The following is a 19,153-nucleotide window of genomic DNA, read 5'->3' on the forward strand; positions in this document are numbered from 1 at the left end:
AGACAAAACTAGTGCACAATCTAGAGGTCTTCCTGGTCTTGGGCTCATGCTTTGGCTAGGAGAGCCCTTACACAGTTATGGGTTGTGCATCAATTGTGCCTGTTCCCAGATGGGGAGGCTCTGCAATAGTCATCCATGCTCTAGTGATCTCACGATTAGAATACTGCAATGCACTGCACATGGGACTATTTTTAAAAGGCATTCAGAAGTTTCATTCAGTGCAGAACGTAGCTGCACAGGCAGTTGGGGTGCCTGTCATTTGGCTTATGTAGCTATCAGTATGCTTCTGGGTACAGTTCAAGGTGTTGGTATTTACCTTTAAAGCCCTTTGTGTCTTGGGCTAAATTATTTACAGGACTGGTCGTCTCTAGCCCCCACCCCACCCCACCCCAATCCTGTCCCCTACAAATGTTCTTTGCAGGGCCTTGGAGGAGAGCCTTTCCTATTGTGCCACCCTCCCTTGGAATATCAGTTGTTTAGAGATCTGATTTGGCCTGACTCTGCTGGCGTTCTGCAAGGCTTTGAAAATCTGACTCTGTGCTCAAGCCCACAACCTCAGAGTGTGTAATGGAGATTGTTTCTTAGTTGTGCTAAAATGTGTGATTTTTTTTTTCATCTTTGTCTGATGGGTATTTTTGCATGTTATGGGTTTTTTTTTTTAAAAAGTTAGATGCTCAGTCATGATTGAACATATATACCCAGTAAGTAAATAAATGGACACTCAAAAGTAACGATGAATAAATTATATTCTAAGCTAAGGAACCATTTCCATCAAAATATGATGTGAATATTCGTTTGTGGCTGCAATTTGGTTTTCCTGTTTCTGTATTAAAATGCTACATCTACTCTTCAGAGAAACTTTTGCACTTCTGTTGAAAATGCTTGACAGCACATGACAGCAAGTTATTCAGGTTTTTGTATAATAATATTTTTAAATCCTGGTAATGTATTTCTAATCCTGCATTAATTCATACTGGCGCTCTACAGTTACCTACAAGTTTTATCCACTTATAACAACCCATCTCCAGAGTTTGATGTTAAGTCTCTGGCTTTTTCAGTGATAAAGTCTTCTAAAAGTGACCTTCGCTTTGGAGCAGCCAAAGGGGACCAATGATCTTTGAAAGAAGCTAAAGAAATTAGCTCAAGTAGACATAAAGGCACTATGTTCCACACATCTAATCATCAAACAATTTTACTTTATCTGAGATAGTCAGAAGAAATTATATTGTCTCCTATCTTTTCTTTCCATTTTGGGGGCATTGTGACAGCTCTGAACAGTGTGTCTCTATCTGTAGAAGCACCCAAGGGTATAAGCCCCTGTAGCATGACAGTCTTAAAGTCCCAACAAGCCTCAAATACCTAAAAGGCATTTTCTTGCAATGAAAAGTACAAGTGGTTTGCTGAACTTTTGAGTGTACAATAATCCAATGAATTCTGCCCTGTGGAGAGAAGACAAGCAGATGGGACTTGACAATCCTAAGCAAAGCTGTCTTGTGTGACCTTTTGCTCTCCTTTTTTTTTCTTTCATTCAAAAGCTGCTTTTTAAACTGCAAAAACTCTCACCTAAATCTCTAGCTGTATGATGTTACCACAGAATCTTAGGACTGGAAGGGAACTTGGAGGTCTTCTAGTCCAACCCCTTGCTCAAAGCAGGAGCCTTATGTCATCCCAATCAAATGGTTGTTCAGTCTATTTTTGAAAACGTCCAATGATGGAGCACTCACAACCCCAGGAGGCAATCTATTCCATTGATTAATTGTTCAGCCATGTGTCTGAAACGGTATAGGGTTTCCTGCCTAGGCAGGGGGTTGGACTAGAAGACCTCCAAGGTCCCTTCCAACTCTACTATTGCATTGCATTGTATTATTGTATTGTTCTCACCATCAGAAAATTTTTCCTTATTTCTAGGCTGAATTTCTCTTTAACAAGCTTCCACCCATTACTTCTTGTCCTTGCCTTCTAGTTTCTTAGAGAATAAATATAATTTCCTTTTCATAACAGCCCCTCAAGTACTGGAAGAAAGGTATCATGTCTTTCTAATCCTCCTCTTCAATAGACCTCATTAGCTCCCTCAACTATTCATCGTATGATTTAGCTTCTTTATTATCTTTGTCACTCTTCTCTGTACACTTTCCAGGGTTTCAACATCTTTTGCGTATCATAGTGACCAGAACCTCACCTCTGTTGTACTCAAAAATAGTTCCCTTGCAAATGAAATTTGGAGGCAAAGTGTCCTCAATCAGAAAGTTGTATAGAATTTTCAAGACTAATACTCCCAGATAAGCATGACCTCAATAACATTTACCCAATATTTTCTTAAAATTATTGATGTTACTGGTCATCACTATGTCTCATGGTAAAGAATTCTACCGATTATGTACATTATACTTTTCACTTTTCCTAATTTCTCCCACTTTTCAAATGTTTCTAATTCATAAGACTCATGTGGTATTTTTGACTTATTTTTGACACACACATTGCTCTCTAGTTTTAAAACATTGCAACTGAATATGCAGTCAATCCCTATAGGTGCAGAAACAGAAAGGTAGAAAATATTATAGTGGCATAGTAAAACAAAAACAAAATCTTACATGAATGAAAACTTTAAGATACCTGGTAACTGCAAGTCTATAGGGTTAGAATGAAATGAACACACCCTGCCAGAAGAATTAAAATAAAAGTGTCTCTTAATCAGAACTGCTAGATTATAAAAAAAGATTATTTTTTAAGGAAACTTGCTAAGAAACATTTGCCCAAAATGCAGGAAAGGGCAGATTAGTAAAAATGTCTCCAGCTAACATTATGTAATTCTATGTGGTGGAGTATATTCATGAAGCAATTATTGGGCAAACTGCTATGTATGTATGTATGTGTTTGTTTGTTTATATCTCATTTATATTATTTTTATAAGTAACTCAAAGTGGCAAACTTTTCCAACATACCTTCCTACTCCTATTTTTTCCACAACCACCCTGTGAGGTGGATTGGGCTGAGAGAAAATGGCTGGCCCAAAGTCACCCAGCTGGTTTTCATGCCTAAGGCAGGACTTGAGCTCACATTCTCCTACTTTCTAGCCTGGTCCCTTAGTCAATAGACCAAAACTGCCTCTCATCATTTGCAATTGTGATTTCAGATACTGATACCTACACTGACTTCGGGCACAAGCAAGAGACAAGACAAACACTGTCATATATCTGAGGGTTAGTATGAAGAAGATGAGCAGTTTTAATTAATTCATAGGATTAATATAAAATTGGAAGAAAAATGATTTTGCGGAATGTTTTCGAATCATTTCCTACCATGGAAGGCGGAGAGCTCTTCTTTACGGGTATTTACAATGGGATTCTGAAGGGGAAACATCAGAAAGAGGAAGGTCACCCTTATCCACCATGGGTGCCCTCTATCTGGCCAAAATCTAGGATGGAAAATTCTGGGACCCCACATAACTGAAAGTGCCCTGGACAAAACAAATTGCATTGCAAAACTCAGTTGAGCAAGAAGCTTGACCAGAATATGACCTATGTTTCTATCAAACTGTTTCTGTCATATGTTCACATGATGTTTCCAGAAGATGACCTATGTTTCTATCAAACTGTTTCTGTCATATGTTCACATGATGTTTCCAAATGCACATGCAAATCAGTTAAAAACATACAAAACAAGGATCAGGGAGAGTAGGTTTCAAATTTGCATTTAGTAGTAATACATTGTTATTGTTGTTGTTATAATTGCCACATCCTAGATATTGCATACTTCATCCAAGCATAATTATTTTAAACAAAACACACATTTTCTTAATAACAAGCATGCTGGGTAAATTTTGGACACAGTTCCAAGACAACTGGAAGAGTATTACTTATCAGAAAAGAAGGTATATCAGCAAAAAGACATGGTAAGACAATACACTGTTTTAATACCTGACCTAAACATCTCAGTTCTCATTATTAGCTTTTAAAAATAGTTCATCTTGCAGGCCTCACAGTTGGGAAACAAAGGGGGAAAAGTGTACAGTACAATCTCTGATGTAACTAGTGAAATGGAAATTAAAATGAAAGTATTTCCCTGTGCTTCATTGCACTGACTTATACAAGTTACATAGACAAGCTTTACCAAGGAGTTATTTTTGAGACAGGCCAGCATAAATGTCACTGTCACTAAGAGGAAATGTCCTTTCCTATCCAAGTCTGAAGAAAATTTTGTACTGTGGCTTGTCCATATTATTTTCTATGATTTAGTGCAATGAAGCACAGAGCTGCTAGCTTGGTCTCTTTTATATATATTAAAAGAAGCACACACAGAAATTTGTGGAAAGGGAGGCATTTGTTATTCTGTGAAACAAAATTGAAAACTGTACCGAAATACCCTTCAAATAGCAAGAATTCTTAAACCAATGCAGAAACTGCCAATCAAAACACACAGGGCAATTTTTCAATAATTTTACTAATTCATAACAGCCATTACCACATTCAGTTTTAAGGCAGCTCATCTCCATGATTTGGCAGCAGTACAACTGCTTCAGGTTATTATAAAAATAAAAGAATTTTTTTAAAAAAGTTCTCTCCTCTATTCAGTAGCTAAAACAAATGCACCACTTAATAAGTTGCTGCTGAAATTATGCAAGCAGAGAAGTCACTTCACTATATTTCTGATCTCTATCCTATAGAACCAAACACATACTATGCAGTGCTTGCAAATATATTAGATTTTTCTCAAGAGAAGCAATCATGGAATGTTTAAAATAAAACTTGGGAGCCATTCTAATTTTTCAAACAGTCGTATAAATGTACTAATGCTGAAAATATATTTTAAATAAGTTGTATGTTGGACTAGCACACAAGTGGATCAGGACAAGTGTTGACCTCAAATTATTATTTTGCAGTGCACAAGCTTGACTTTTGGGGATAAGTTTTCTCATTTGTCCTGTAGGTATGAAGACTGGATTACAGAGGATGATGGGAGTGTGTATGCATTTATGACCCTGCCTTATTACTGTGATATTACAATTAATCATAAACTATACACAAAATAGTGCACATGGCTACGAAAAAGGCTAATGTAATTTTAGACATTCTTAAATGAAAACATGACATTTTAAACAATGGAAATGTTTTCATTACCTTATGCTGAAAACTGTGGCATAGGTGACATAGAATATAGGCCGAAGATACAATTAAATATTGTCTGGTGTATGGAAACCAAATCCTGTAGGACAGGCTGAAGGCACCAACTATATTTTTCATGAAAAGAGGAACCCTGACACAGACAGACACAACAGCATTCATCAAGTAGCTGAAGAGTTACCTAGTATTTGTATCTTCACCTCCAGTATCTGAATAGATATATCTCATTCTCTAAAAAGCAGAACTACAACTAATGATATTAATCAAAGGAGCAAAGATCTTGGTTGAAATATTAGGATCTTGGTAACAGCAATTTGAAATGAGACCCAAGTTCCTATCAAGAAAATGAACTTATCTTTAAAGAAAAAAATTGGGGAATGCAGGAGACTGGACAAAGAATGGCCAAGACTATGATTTTTCTGATTACTGTTCACCTCTCTGAATCATACTGAGATTTTAAGAATGTGGTTTACATCTATTCTTTCCACTGGTTCTGAAGAAAAAAGAAAGAAAGAAAGAAAGAAAGAAAGAAAGAAAGAAAGAAGGAAGGAAGGAAGGAAGGAAGGAAGGAAGGAAGGAAGGAAGGAAGGAAGGAAGGAAGGAAGCAAGCAAGCAAGCAAGCAAGCAGTTTCAGGGTAATTAATTCAACTAAATTAAAACAAGCCATTAGGAATTTCTTTGTTCAAACCTACTTATTAACTACTTCTAGATTTTAAAAAACTGATTATTTTATTTTCAGGTAAGAGCAGTCACTAGCATCTGGAAGAAAGATGCTGATTAAGATTTCAGAAATGATATAGGAAGAAATTCCCATATTTGCTACTCTCAAATAACAGCTGTTTGGTATTATAGCACAGTCATCTATACGGTTTCAAATTAGTGCACATTTCATTCTCTTTCAGAAATTTACAAATCTGTGAACAAAAACATTTGGCATATACTGTACATTTTACTAAAATAATAATTTTCAAGCCAGTTTTCTACAACTATTAATTATTCATCTTCTCTTTTCTTCTATCTCTTCTCACAAGTCTACCAACATTAAAATAGTATCTCCGGGTTCTTTAGGTCATAGAATTTGTCTGTTTATCTTTGATCAGCATTCAGCTCTGCCTAGATAAGGCATGTGTTATTTGCTTGGTAAAGGAGCATTCTCCCACCATACTTGCTTCTCCCTAATTGTTACAAGAAGCATTCAGACTCTAATATTCAATGTATATTACACCTGTTAGCTGGATTCCTAGCCAGCAATCAGGTTTGAACTACTGAAACAGAAAAAATGGGACTGAAACAGAACCTTCTGGATTATTAATAATATAAATCATTTGAATACGTATGTATCAGATTATCTGGCAGGATAAATAATAATAATAATAATAATAATAATAATAATAATAATAATAATAATAATATACGTTACGACGTCCTAGGCCCCTGGGTGGGGCCCGACTAGTAATTAATGCCAAATCCGGCGAAACAACTGGCCGCTGTGATACAATCGAATAATAATAATAATAATAGTTCTTTATTGTCAGTGCACAACGTATGTACAATGAGATTGGTTGAGCTCAAATAAACTGATATTTTGACTTAAACAACTTAAGCTCCATTTATTAAATTTTCGTGAAGAGAGATAAATCAATAGAACTAAACAACTCATATATTCTAATATATTCTATATTCATTCAGTTTTAATTAAACACATGGTAAAGACTATATTTGTGATTAAATTATTCACATATCTGCAAGCAAATTCAAGCCAGGCATGCATATTCATTATAGCTCAATACATAAGGTAGGAAAAGTATGCTAAACATAACTTCTGGACTTCTTTCCAATCTCTCTGATAACAGATGTCATAGCAGATTCCATTTTGGTCTCTGTTATGAAGTAATGCCTCATTCATTCATTCATTCATTCATTCACTCATTCATTCAATGAATCAAAGAATCAATTAATCAAGGCTGGCCAACACTGGGTTGTTTAAAATTGAAACATTAAAAAAAAACATATATCAAAGAAGAGTAATATAGTTGGCCAGAAGAGAAGTTACTTGAACCAAAACCAAAAGATTGACAGCACCTTGATTTAGAAGAGAATTAAATACCTTCCCAAAAAGACTACATACTGTATGAAAATATTTTTCAGATATGAATTAATAAGAAAAAGGAGAGAAATACACAAAGTTAACATGTAGTTTAAGAGTAACAAAGTAACTGACAACAAGAGGATAAGTAGTTTTCTCCAACTTGATGCTCCTTAGATTGATTAGTATGGGAATTTTTAGTCAATTTGGAAAAGAAAAATATAATGAAAGATATACATTTCCATTTTAGAAAACTGCGGAAAGCGATAGGTCTAGAGACAGATCATGAAAAATGTAGAAACAAATTGTAAAACTTCAATGATATAGAGTTGCAACCACATTTTCAATAACATTATGTAAGATCACGTATGTTTCTGACTGCCAATGGAAATACTAAGAACGAATGTGTGCTTATGTAAAGGAGAGTCCTACGAAACTTTCTTTACTCAAGTTGAAATTGATTTACAAAACCTACAGCTCATTTATTCCTCAGCTCATTCCATATTGTCTATTTATTCTGATGTAAATCTGCTAAAATTTCTAGGAAAGCAGATTAAACAAAAAAAGAATGGAAGACTGAAAATTTTCTATCATTATAAAAGTATGTGGGTCTCAAGTGCCTTTATTAAAACAGAAAGAAAAGTGTATCTCTCATCATTCATCCTTCCTCTATTAATTTCCCTATTCTAGTTATTCTCATTTAAGAAACAGGTATAATAAAATAAAACAAAGATAAAAATATTGTATACTAAGCCCTATACAATGAGAGACAGAAGGTATGCTAGGCTATGTATAATAGGATTAGATACAGTTTTCTATTTGTAAATGGCATGTAACAGCATGTAAATAATGAGCAAATTTTTCTCTCAAGCATATGTTGGATTAGCCAACAAATGTACTCAAGATCTATAAACAAAGAAATTATATATAATTTCCTATAATTTATTTGTATGGCTTTATAAAACTGTTCAGAATTTCACATTCAGTAAATATTCACAAAAGGAGAACATCTCCCTGTCTAAAGCTCAAGTCACTTTTTTAATGGTTATAACACACATATATTCTATTTCTGAAAGGAGTAAGAATATAAGCAAGAGTTACCTGCACTTCGTAGGTTAGGATCTAAATCAGGCATCTCTTTACAAGCTTCTGGACTAACACTGTATATGGAGGCTCCTGCTTCATTGGTAATGCTGTAAAATAAAAAAACACAGAATATATCTTATATTTTAATAAAAATGATTTAAAAAATGAGCAACAAAAACCAAAGGTTGATAAAAACAGAGTGCTCGTAGAGACAAAAAGGCATCAACCATTATCTAAAAGAGAAACTTGGCAAGATTGTACGTTTGTATGTGTATTCTCAAATTTAAATGTATGTGGTATATTTCCACTCTTTACAATCTGAATACCAAACACTAAACTTATGTGAAGGCCACCTATTTAGAATACTTTCACTTGTGTAGATGGCCTTATTTGGCCTTTGTGAATAAACCTGACAACGCTACATCCTGCTTTGAAATATCTTGCACTATATAACTCTTATACTATTTGTAATTGAACATTTTATTTGGAACACATCAAGTATGTAGCTGTAATTGAAGTAAAAGAGGTCAAAGAAATATAGATATTTAGATGAAAAGAACAAAACAGCAGCAGACAAACATTAACAAAATTCAAGTTGTATTATTTTTATAGATTTAGGCCATTGTATAAAAGCCAGTATGGCATGATTGTGACATGATTGTGATTGTCCCTTTTCACCAGAACATTTAATGAGTGAGTTTCTTATTTGATACATTTAGCATTTTGAACTATGGTTCTGAAATTGTAGGTAACTGTAGTTTTAACAGCAGCTACTCATCTGCAGCAATAACATGCCTGTCACTCCAAAAAGGCAGTATGCATCCATATAACAAGGTTATACAAATGTATCTTATATTTATGTTACAGCATTCCTCAATATAAAATTAAACATGACTTTCCTAAATTTGGATAAAACCAACTACTTGGTCTCAATAATCCCCACCATTATCTCCTTCAAAAGCTAACCAAATCTCTTCTGAAAGCTATCCGAATTACAGCATCACTGAAGGCCAGCCTTAATAACTGAAGTTACAAACACAAAATGCAAACTTACATGGCAGGAGTATCAGTTATCCACTGCTGAGATGCCTTCAAATGCCTCTAAAGCTTTAAACAGAGGCAGATGCAAAGGGGAACTGAAATAAGGATCAGAACTGAATCTTATTTTAAAAGATTAACACAGAAATTCAGAAGAGGGGATTGGCTCAGAGAAAATGAATTCCTTTTCACCTACTAGTGCAAACTTTCAGGCTAAATGCACGGGAAAGAAAACAATGGCATTTCTGTTCATAGAAAAGAACCAGCCCCTTCAAAATCTATGGGTCAGAGGCAATTGGATTCAATTTTATCCATTTACTGAAAAGGCAACTTGAATACAATTGCTTCTATTGATAAAGAAGCATTTATCGTAAAGTATTTTAGGAATAAATATTAAAAGCTGCCTCCAAACAAAAATATATAAAGTTATATAAAAATTACAGAGGTATGGCATGGAAAAAAAACTAAAATATTATTTTTTAAAGAAAAAAATGTATATATATGTGTGTGTATGAAACTGTTCTGAATAGCAAAGTTTAATTAAGAAGATACCCAAGGAATATGACCCAGCTACCTTACATTTTATCCTGGTTAAAAAAAATACATGAAAAATTAACTTTTACAAGTTACCGAAATAATTAGCTATTGTCATTAATCTAATTAATTTAAATTGCCTGTTTTGCTTTTGCCTTTCCAAGTTGCTAATTAAAATATGAAATCAGCATTGGTGAAAGCATTTACTATGTTTCAGAAAATCCTTTTTCTACAAGCTATGATTTAGAAACAAGCTGTTTCTAGTATCACATTTAAAATTACCCTAAGACTGCTACAACCCCAGGTTACTTCTGTTAAATTGTGATGAATAAAGAGGGCTTTAATTGAGCCCACACGGCAGTATTAAAACTATTGCATAGAAAATTTGTCCTAATATTTTCTTTAGGAAGTCTAAAAGGAATTACCTTTCGGGTAATTTCTCCCAGCGTACTGTCAATTATTTCTGAACAACTGATAAAAGTGCACTTTCTTTTAAACAAAGCATATAAAAAGAGCATCCATAGATTAATAGTGTTTCTGTCGCAGTAGCAAAAAAAATAATCAAATCACTATTCCTCACAATAAGGTCCTTTTATCCTCAAATCATTATTGCCACAGATGTGCTTACTTGTGAATGCTTTACATTCAAAACAAAACCAGTATACAAAAGCCACTTTACTTTATAAAGATGACATGTTATTCTAAATCTACATAATGAAGTTATTCAATCTAAAAATGTTATTTTATTATTTATGGAAAATTAATTAAATTTCAAAACAAACATTAATAGAATTAGAAAATAGAAGAACAGGGGACTGTTTAAATGGAGATACACATTGTTTATATTTCCATTATATATCTATATAAAACTTATACTAAGTTTCCTAATTGCATCATATTGAATCTTACAATTTTTCAGCTGTGAAACATTAGAACAGTCCAAGATGCAAATGGAACATACTTTCAAGCAAAGAATGTACATTATTTTAAAATACTCTAATCTAGAAATGCGATTTTTATTGTATTCTGCAAAACATCCATAACATGCAACTGGTATATCAAAATACACGGTAGCAAATGCAGTCTAGAAATGTTAATTATTTCACCCAATTACTAGCAGGAAAAATAAAAATAATACTGAGCAGGAATCTTCATAATTTTTGATGAAAATTATGCCGTGCCCCAAAATAATTACATTTATTACTGCACAAATTTGAAAACTCTCCTGTGAAACTGGACGATACTGTGAACAGGCACCTTTATAAAAACATATGTATTAATTTCATCCCCTCTTAGCCAAGATTTTACTGGCTTACTATGATTTATTTCCAAACCGCGTAGGCAAGCCGGCCCATGTGAACTGAGGCAGGGATGGGGGTGGGAGAGAGAAGGAGGGTCTAACTATTCTTGATTACAGTTATCAATTACACATGTTTCTAGCAACATACCAGCAGTCACAGATGGCAATCTTTTGATCCTCGGTAATGCTTAAAGTGGAATAAAACATGGAAAGGATGAAACTTGGGACTTAAGACATTTTGATTTTTTTTTCAATGGATACAACTAAATCTAACTGGAAATTACACCATCTCTTCTAAAAAAAATTATTAGAAATTAGAAATTAGTTATTAGAAACATTCAGAACTGAACTGAATAAAAAAAGGATCAGGAAAACTGTATCAAAGAACAAATATATTCTTATGATAAATTATAAGAATACTTTACTGCTGTATTTCAAAAGTTTTGATTCCTCATCATAAAATGACAAACTTTGCAGAACATTAAAATCATAGAATGCCATTATAAAAATTATTACTAGTAAGCAGCAGTCTCCAGAGCGAAATGTCTATGGAGATTCTCAATGATTCAGGTCATGGTTATCCCAAAGGTGCTTCTTTCCCAAAAACAACTAAACTTTCTTGCTTGTTTGTTTTTCTTTAAAAACATCAGACTTATCATCCAAGAAGCTTCTTTAGTTCTGAACTGAGCTGAGGAACCTTCTTGAATGATAAGTGAAATGTTTTCAAAGAAAAAACCCAAGAAAGTCCAGTTACCTTTTGGAGAAAGCACTTTGGGACAGTATCCGGAGCAATCTTCCTCAGCTTGTACCCCTTTGTGTTTATTAGGATTATCATTCTTCCAATTCTTAATAAACATGCCATTGGCTAACTAGGCTGGGAATTTTGAGAATTGTGGTTCTAACATCTGGAGACTATCCAGTTGGGGAATCATGATACTGAATCCTCATCCACACTTAACATTTTTTTATGTCATCCTGATCCAGTTCTACTTGATAGTGGGATTAATTGGAAACAGGGTGTGGCAAACTCAGATTTATAATCAGAGCTCTTTGGAGGAAGAACAGGATCAATCTGTACTAAATTATTATAATCACTGTGGAAAGCTCTCTTTCTCCACCAGAAAGAGATGATCAGGCAACACCGATTTTGTGTTCAAGGCATTAAACTGCTGGAAGTAAAGGATGATTTTCTGTATTGAGCTATCAATATATCTGGTCTGAGAAATACAAGTACAGAATCTTGTATTTGGAATATGGCTTGCCCTCAAGCAGAGAGATATTAATAAAGACGATACTGCAGTTCATTGGAATGAGATAAAAGTAAAGCACTTCACACATTAACAGATCGATACAAGTGATAAACAAACAATAATAAACAGCTTAGACTTTAAGATAATTTTTAAAAACAAATTCAGGAAAGATAAACGTCTTCAGGTTTCTAGAATTAATGCAATCCTTATATTTTAACTTTAAAGTTCAATAAGTGGAAGACAATGGTTTTAAATCAAATTTTAGAAATAATACAAGAAAAAGTGTGTATCATCTGGATTTTAATCTGTTTAAAAATGGCAAAAAAAATGAGGATGAATTTGGCATTCTCTGTATGTCTTAGAATTAAACAAAGTGAAAATATATAAAACAGGTGAAGTAGAAAATATTTATTGAAACCAGTTTCACTGTATGGAATAAATAAGTTTTGTATTACATAAAAGTTATTCAAAATTATTATTCAAAGGTCATGCTAGTTGAGAATTTTGTAAACAAAGTATAATGCTAGTATCCCACTGAAAAGTATGGATAAAAACTAATGCATATATTTTCTGGGTTTGCTCTCTCAGGTAAGTCCTCAAATGGCAATATGTGTGGCATTAAAAATTGACCTAAGGAATTAAAATAGCTTTGAAAAACATTTTACCAAAAAAAAAAAAAGTTTCCTACAGATGTAGAAATGCATTTGTGTGGAAATCAAAGATACGCGTGCTTAAAGAAAGGGGAAAAAAGAAAACAAAAAGCTATTTGTTAGCTGTAACTTTCCTGTGTGAGATATATTTTATAACAGTAGTGAGAAAAATGTAATCAATATGTTCTCTATAAAGCTCACAAAACATCTGGGTGATGTAGTAACAGTACTACTTAAACACAAAATAAAAAGTTATTACACATCATTGTAACTATACTGTCTACTTTCTCTATGAATCCTTCAGGGCCAGGATTTAAGGAAAGCCGGAGAAGAAAAAATCATGCCCAGAACTCTAATGTGCTATTGGATTTCATTCAGTGTGTATTAAGGCAATTAGTTCTTCCTGTTTTCTTCTTAAAATATATTCCAGAGATACAAAATTATTACACCCATACAATATTGGAGCCCTTGTATTTTTCTTTAAAGAATAAACATTTATTTGTTACCCACAAATACAGGTGCTTTTGACAAGTATAATTCAAGCAATGAAAAGGATTAATCCCCTTTCCATCCTAAATAATTTTCTGATAATATAGATCTAAATACAATTCAATTAAGGCTATTCAATGCAAGATAACTTTACTTGAAATGCTTCATATATGACATCCTCTGCATCATTTGACTTGTTACCCATACAAGAGTTCAAAGTCATATTTTCACGTTGTACCACCAAATATCATTCAAATACCGACACAGAATTTCCTTTTGAATAATGCATAAAGAAGCTAAATCAAAGAATACTGGTATGAACTAAAACGAAGTAAATGGTTATGTCAGAGTTTAGATGTCTAAAAGTGTTGTTTTGGCACCATCTGGTGACTTATCTACAATACTGCAAAAATATGGAGTGCTTCAACAGACATTGGACAAATTCGCTTATAAATACATGAACTATCAAACTAATGCCGTTTACACTCCATCAAACTGCTTTTAAGCTAAATTTATCAATCGAAATCATCCTTTATCACTTTCATTGCTTTAAATCTTTGCCATATATAGGAATGGTATCAAAACGTTTCATTCTATAAGTAAAAATTTATATTCTATAAAGAATGCAGATCTCAATGTCCATATTTGCATGTTGCAGCAACATACTATTTTTTATCATCATTTGTATAAATCTTATTTCTAGCAACTGATGTAATTTTATATTATGCTTTGTTAAATATGGACATCCTATTTTAGATTAACTTGCACCCCCATCTACATTTTTTGACCGTAAGTTTTGGTTCTAATTTGCACCCATCCAAATGCTGAATATTTTTTATGAAACCATAATTTAATTAACTAATGTACATAAATTTGTCTTTTCAGACTCACTCTCACCATTACTGGTCGCAGCTGCCCTGATCCCTCTATCAACAATACTGAAAGGTCAGTCCTTAGCTGTTAAACACAAAAACACCTGCCAGGCTATCTCACATCCTTTACATGGAAGATCTGTGGCTTTATGGGAAAATACGATCTGAAAGAAAGTTGCTGCTCAAAACTGGACATACAGACAAAATATTCAAAGGAGTTTGGACTGGGAAAAAAAGGGGTCCTCTTACCATCAACCAGGGAAAAACAGTGAAAACTGAAGGGAACCAAGTATCCTATGGAAATACCATCAAGTCTGGAGGACAACATCAAAAACACTGAAATCAAGAAGAATAGTAATAGCAATAGCTTATAGGTATATAAGTTAGACTTATATACCACTTCATAGTGCTTTAGAGCTTTTGCTAAGCATTTTACATAGTCAGCACATTGCCCCCAACAATCTGAATTCTCATTTTACTGACTTCAGAAAAATTGAAGGTTGAGTCAATCTTGAACTGGTCAGAATCAAACTCCTGGTTGTGGCAAAGTTAGCCTGCAATTCTGCATTCTCACCACTGCACCAAGAAGGTTAGAAATAAATATATCATGAGAGTGAAGAAAATCTTAAAATCCAAACACAATGGAGAAAATAGGTTGGCATTTTGCAAATGAACCAGATAGCTGAAGAAGAAAAAAAGAGCATTTGAAGAATGTATGAAGGATGGTGAAAAAGATGCATTGCAGCTAGTGTATCACGAAGGATTACTAAATAATGGAGAAACCAAATTAGTGTAAAAGAAAGATCAAATGGAGAATAGAAAAGGGACATGGCAAGGCAAAATATTATTATTACATGCCAATATATAAAATACATAAAAAATAGGCAAGCAGATAACAAGAAGATCTGGTAAAAGCTGAAAGCAGGAAATTTGAAGAAAAAGACAGAGGAGCTAATTCTGGCTGCACAAAACCAAGCCTTAAGAACAAAGCCAGAATTGAGAAGGTAGAAACAAACAGCAAATGCCACCTCTGCAAAGAAGCTAAAGGAACAGTGGACCTCCTGATAAGCTGCTGCAAGAAGATTGCACAGACTACTACAAACAACGGGATGACAAAGTAGCAACAAAGGTGATTGGAATATTTGCAAGAAATACCATTTGCCTGCAAGCAAGAGCTGGTGGGACCACAAAATAGGCAAAGTAATAGAAAATAAAGAAGCTAAATTTAAGCTGATTTAAATTTAAGCTGAAGGATTTTAGAATTCAAACAGACAAACACCTCCAACATAACACCCCAGACATAATTGTTGAGAAGAAAAATTAAAAAGAAAGAAAGAAGAGAAAGAACTGGAACACAAAATATGAAAACCTGCAAATAGAAATAGATTATGGCAAAAGAATATAAATCACCATCAATCAATTGCAAAAGGGAACTTTACACCATCAAACAACATCTGCCTATCCCAGATCCTTGTGAAGGACTCAACAGATGGATGCCAAATCCAGTCTACACATCTGGCTCACAGTGCAATGAACCAAAATAACAACCTCATGAAACAAGTAAACCCATAATCAGTTAAGAAAGTTTAGAATACTCAGCAAAGAAACACCATCTTCATAATCTTCCTAAAAGACAGCAATGGATTTTATATCTCATCAGCACCTCAAGAAGCAAGGCATTCTCCAAAATTGCTGCTACCAAGAAAGCATTATGAGGCTTCCACTCTCCTACCATTCTATGGAGATTAAATCTAAAGTGTCTTTCACACGATAAATGCAGAGCATAGGCAAGCTCTGGTTGGAGAAGAGAACCATTCAGATAACACGAAACTGGCCCATCAAGATTTACAAAAGTTTATACCAATAATTTTAATTATACTCAGTAAACAGTTTGGCATTATGGCTTAAGGCAGAGGTCCCCAACTACTAGGCCAAACCCTTTACTGGGCCATGAGCTCTTCAGAACCGGCAGCGGAAGCAGCGGGTGAGTGTGTTCATGCATGCACGCATCCTCATTTGCACAAGCAGCGGGTGTGCATGTCCGCTGCTCATGCAAATGGAGCTGCGCATGCATGCACTTGCCGGCCACTCACACAAAACCATCCCCTCTCCCCCACTCCGTGCCAGTTTGTAAAGCTGGAAAGATTGGGAAACTCTGGTTCAAGGCACTGGACAGAAACCAGAAAATTGTGAATCCTGGTCCCTCAGGCACAAAGCCATCTAAAAGACTATAGGCCGGTTGCTTTCTCTCAATCCTAGGAAGAAGTCAATGGCAATTTCCAAAAACCTTGTCAAGAAAACTGAAGAGATTTGTCCAGGCAATTGCCATGAATTAAGACAAAGCCAATAAACTCTCACATACACCTCCTCCCAATTGGCACTCCATTCAGAGCCTGCAGTATATGTACTGTCCTGCAGAATGATGGCCGCTAGCAAGCAGGTTACAGCATTCTGCATCAATTTAGTTTCCAGGTAGTTTTCAACAGCTGTTGAAACAGCTGTTGTTGAGAAAACAACACCCCTTTTATATACAAGCAGAGGTGGTATTCAGCCAGTTCTCTCCGGTTCGGGCGAACCGGTAGCAGTGGTTGTGGGAGGCTACACCCACCCGCCCCAATGTAATGCACGACCTTCTGCGTGTGCGCTCACATTCACAAACCGGTGGGGAAGGTAAGTGAATCCTACCACTGTTTACAAGGTAAATTAAACACCATATATACTGAATTTTGATATCCATTCAGTGCCCCAACATCTTACTCTTTTACTGTGTTTTGCTATAGCACTTCTCATTTCAATCTATTTCGGCTACCCCTAATAAGCACATTTGCTTGGCCAAAAATCAGCCTCCATTTTAGAACCATTCTCCGTGCACATGCCAAAATATCACTGCATCTCATTCATCTTTTTTTTTTGGGGGGGGAGTGCATTCTCAAAGCTTTAAATTAAAAAAGAAAATCCCTCTTATGAAACAAATGCACTCCATATAGTGCTCAACTGGATTTAAATCCCTACTTGAGCTCACTCATCACTTTTCATTATTCTTCCCATAAAGCAATACAAACGCTTTGCGAAAACATGTTTTCGGGATTATGCCCTGTAAATGTTGTGCAGGTGAGTGAAAAGAACACACATTTGCAACTATGTATCGCCACGCATACACAAAAGGAGGACAGATTTTCAGTATTACCCTCCGTCAAAAGCAACATGAAAACTGCAATAACGTAGAGCTTATTTCTAATGCTGCTGCTTTCCATTGTGAACAATTCTCACAAAGCACAGAAGATGATAAAGCTTTCACCATAAATTAAAACATGGTGTGTGTAAGGTAAAAATCCATCAGATGCAATCAGAATTCAAAATGCATTGGATTAAAAAAATAGCAGCCCAACACACATCTGAACATCATGATAAATGTCAATTTCAACAAGATGACCTATTAATGTCATGGTCCTTTCAGATGGCTTATTCTTCTAAGGAGGTTGAGCCAAAGTGACTCGGAAAGCCATTGTACCTATAGAGCCAGACACAGGGAGTAGGGAATGACTGGCCCCTGAATGCCTGGGACATCTTTTCTTTCTCCAGATTTTCTAGTACAGTCTTTCTCAACTAGGATTCTGCAAGATGGTTGAAAAGAAAATAACCATTTGTTTAAACTTCTCAGTGCCAGTACTCACAGTGGTGGCAACCTTTATGTAATGCAACAGCGTTTGTTTTTGTAAACGTTGTAAACTGTGAATTGCATAGGCTGGAAGTGAATGGTAAATTTTTATGAACAGGTTTCCTGACACCAATGCTTCAGTTGTTCCAGGTTTCAGAATTTGGTTAAAGTGAGTAAGGCAAAGTCAGTATGTACGTCATCTTCTCTCTCAGCCTCTCCTTGCTTTCACCTGGCCTACCAGCTTCCCCATTTCCTCCCAGTATCCCTCCTCAGCCATGGTCAATGTTTCTATGTGGCACACCCTACTGTCATCCAATCTTCCCATTCCTTCTCTTCCCCACTTGACAGCTCCACTGAGCTGTCAAAATCTTTGGTAACTTTCCAAACAACAAAAAAATATGCATTTACTTTCATCATGGGACAAAAACATCAATATTTGACACTAACTTTGAAATAAACTCATTCTACTTTGGGGAGACCAAGGAAGGATAATTGTTCAAAATTGACGTAGGATCAGCTTACCATGGAGGAACAAAAGATTTAAGGCAATACATCCTTAAAGGTAAAGGTTCCCCTCGCACATATGTGCTAGTCATTTCTGGCTTTAGGGGTGGTGCTCATCTCCGTTTCAGAGCCAAAAAGCCAGCCCTGTCCAAAGACGTCTCCGTGGCCGGCATAACTAAATGCCAAAGGCTAACGAAATGCTGTTACCTTCCCACCAAAGTGGTCCTTATTTTTCTACTTGCATTTTTTACATGCTTTTGAACTGGTAGGCAGAAGCTGGAACAAGTAACGGGAGCTCACTCCGTTATGTGGCACTAAGGATTCAAACCGCCGAACTGCCAACCTTTCTGATTGACAAGCTCAGCGTCTTAGCCACTGAGCCACCATGTCCCCTTCTATACATCCTTAGGTACCATCATAAAAGCAATGCACCAACGAATCTCCAAAGCAAACTTTACCACATTTAGCCTGCCAAAAGTTTTAATCAATAATTCTTATTACGTTTATTAATCATGATTGTGGTTGATCTAAATTGCAGTTAACATCTGGATTCTCAGTCTACGTAA

At 35.1% G+C, this 19,153-nt stretch overlaps 1 protein-coding gene across 2 annotated transcripts in view; it reads right to left on the reverse strand.

The window, feature by feature from the left end:
• Positions 1 to 19,153, reverse strand: part of SRBD1 (S1 RNA binding domain 1) — a 150,360-nt gene that overhangs the window by 79,879 nt on the left and 51,328 nt on the right. For both annotated transcript variants that reach the window (XM_081941366.1, XM_081941367.1), the window contains exon 15: positions 8,308 to 8,399. In XM_081941366.1, coding sequence (XP_081797492.1) covers positions 8,308 to 8,399 — 92 coding nt within the window. The remainder of the gene's footprint in view (positions 1 to 8,307; positions 8,400 to 19,153) is intronic.

Source organism: Natrix helvetica (genome assembly GCF_964273705.1).
Source record: "Natrix helvetica genome assembly, chromosome: 2".
In the NCBI taxonomy this organism is placed as follows: domain Eukaryota; kingdom Metazoa; phylum Chordata; class Lepidosauria; order Squamata; family Natricidae; genus Natrix; species Natrix helvetica.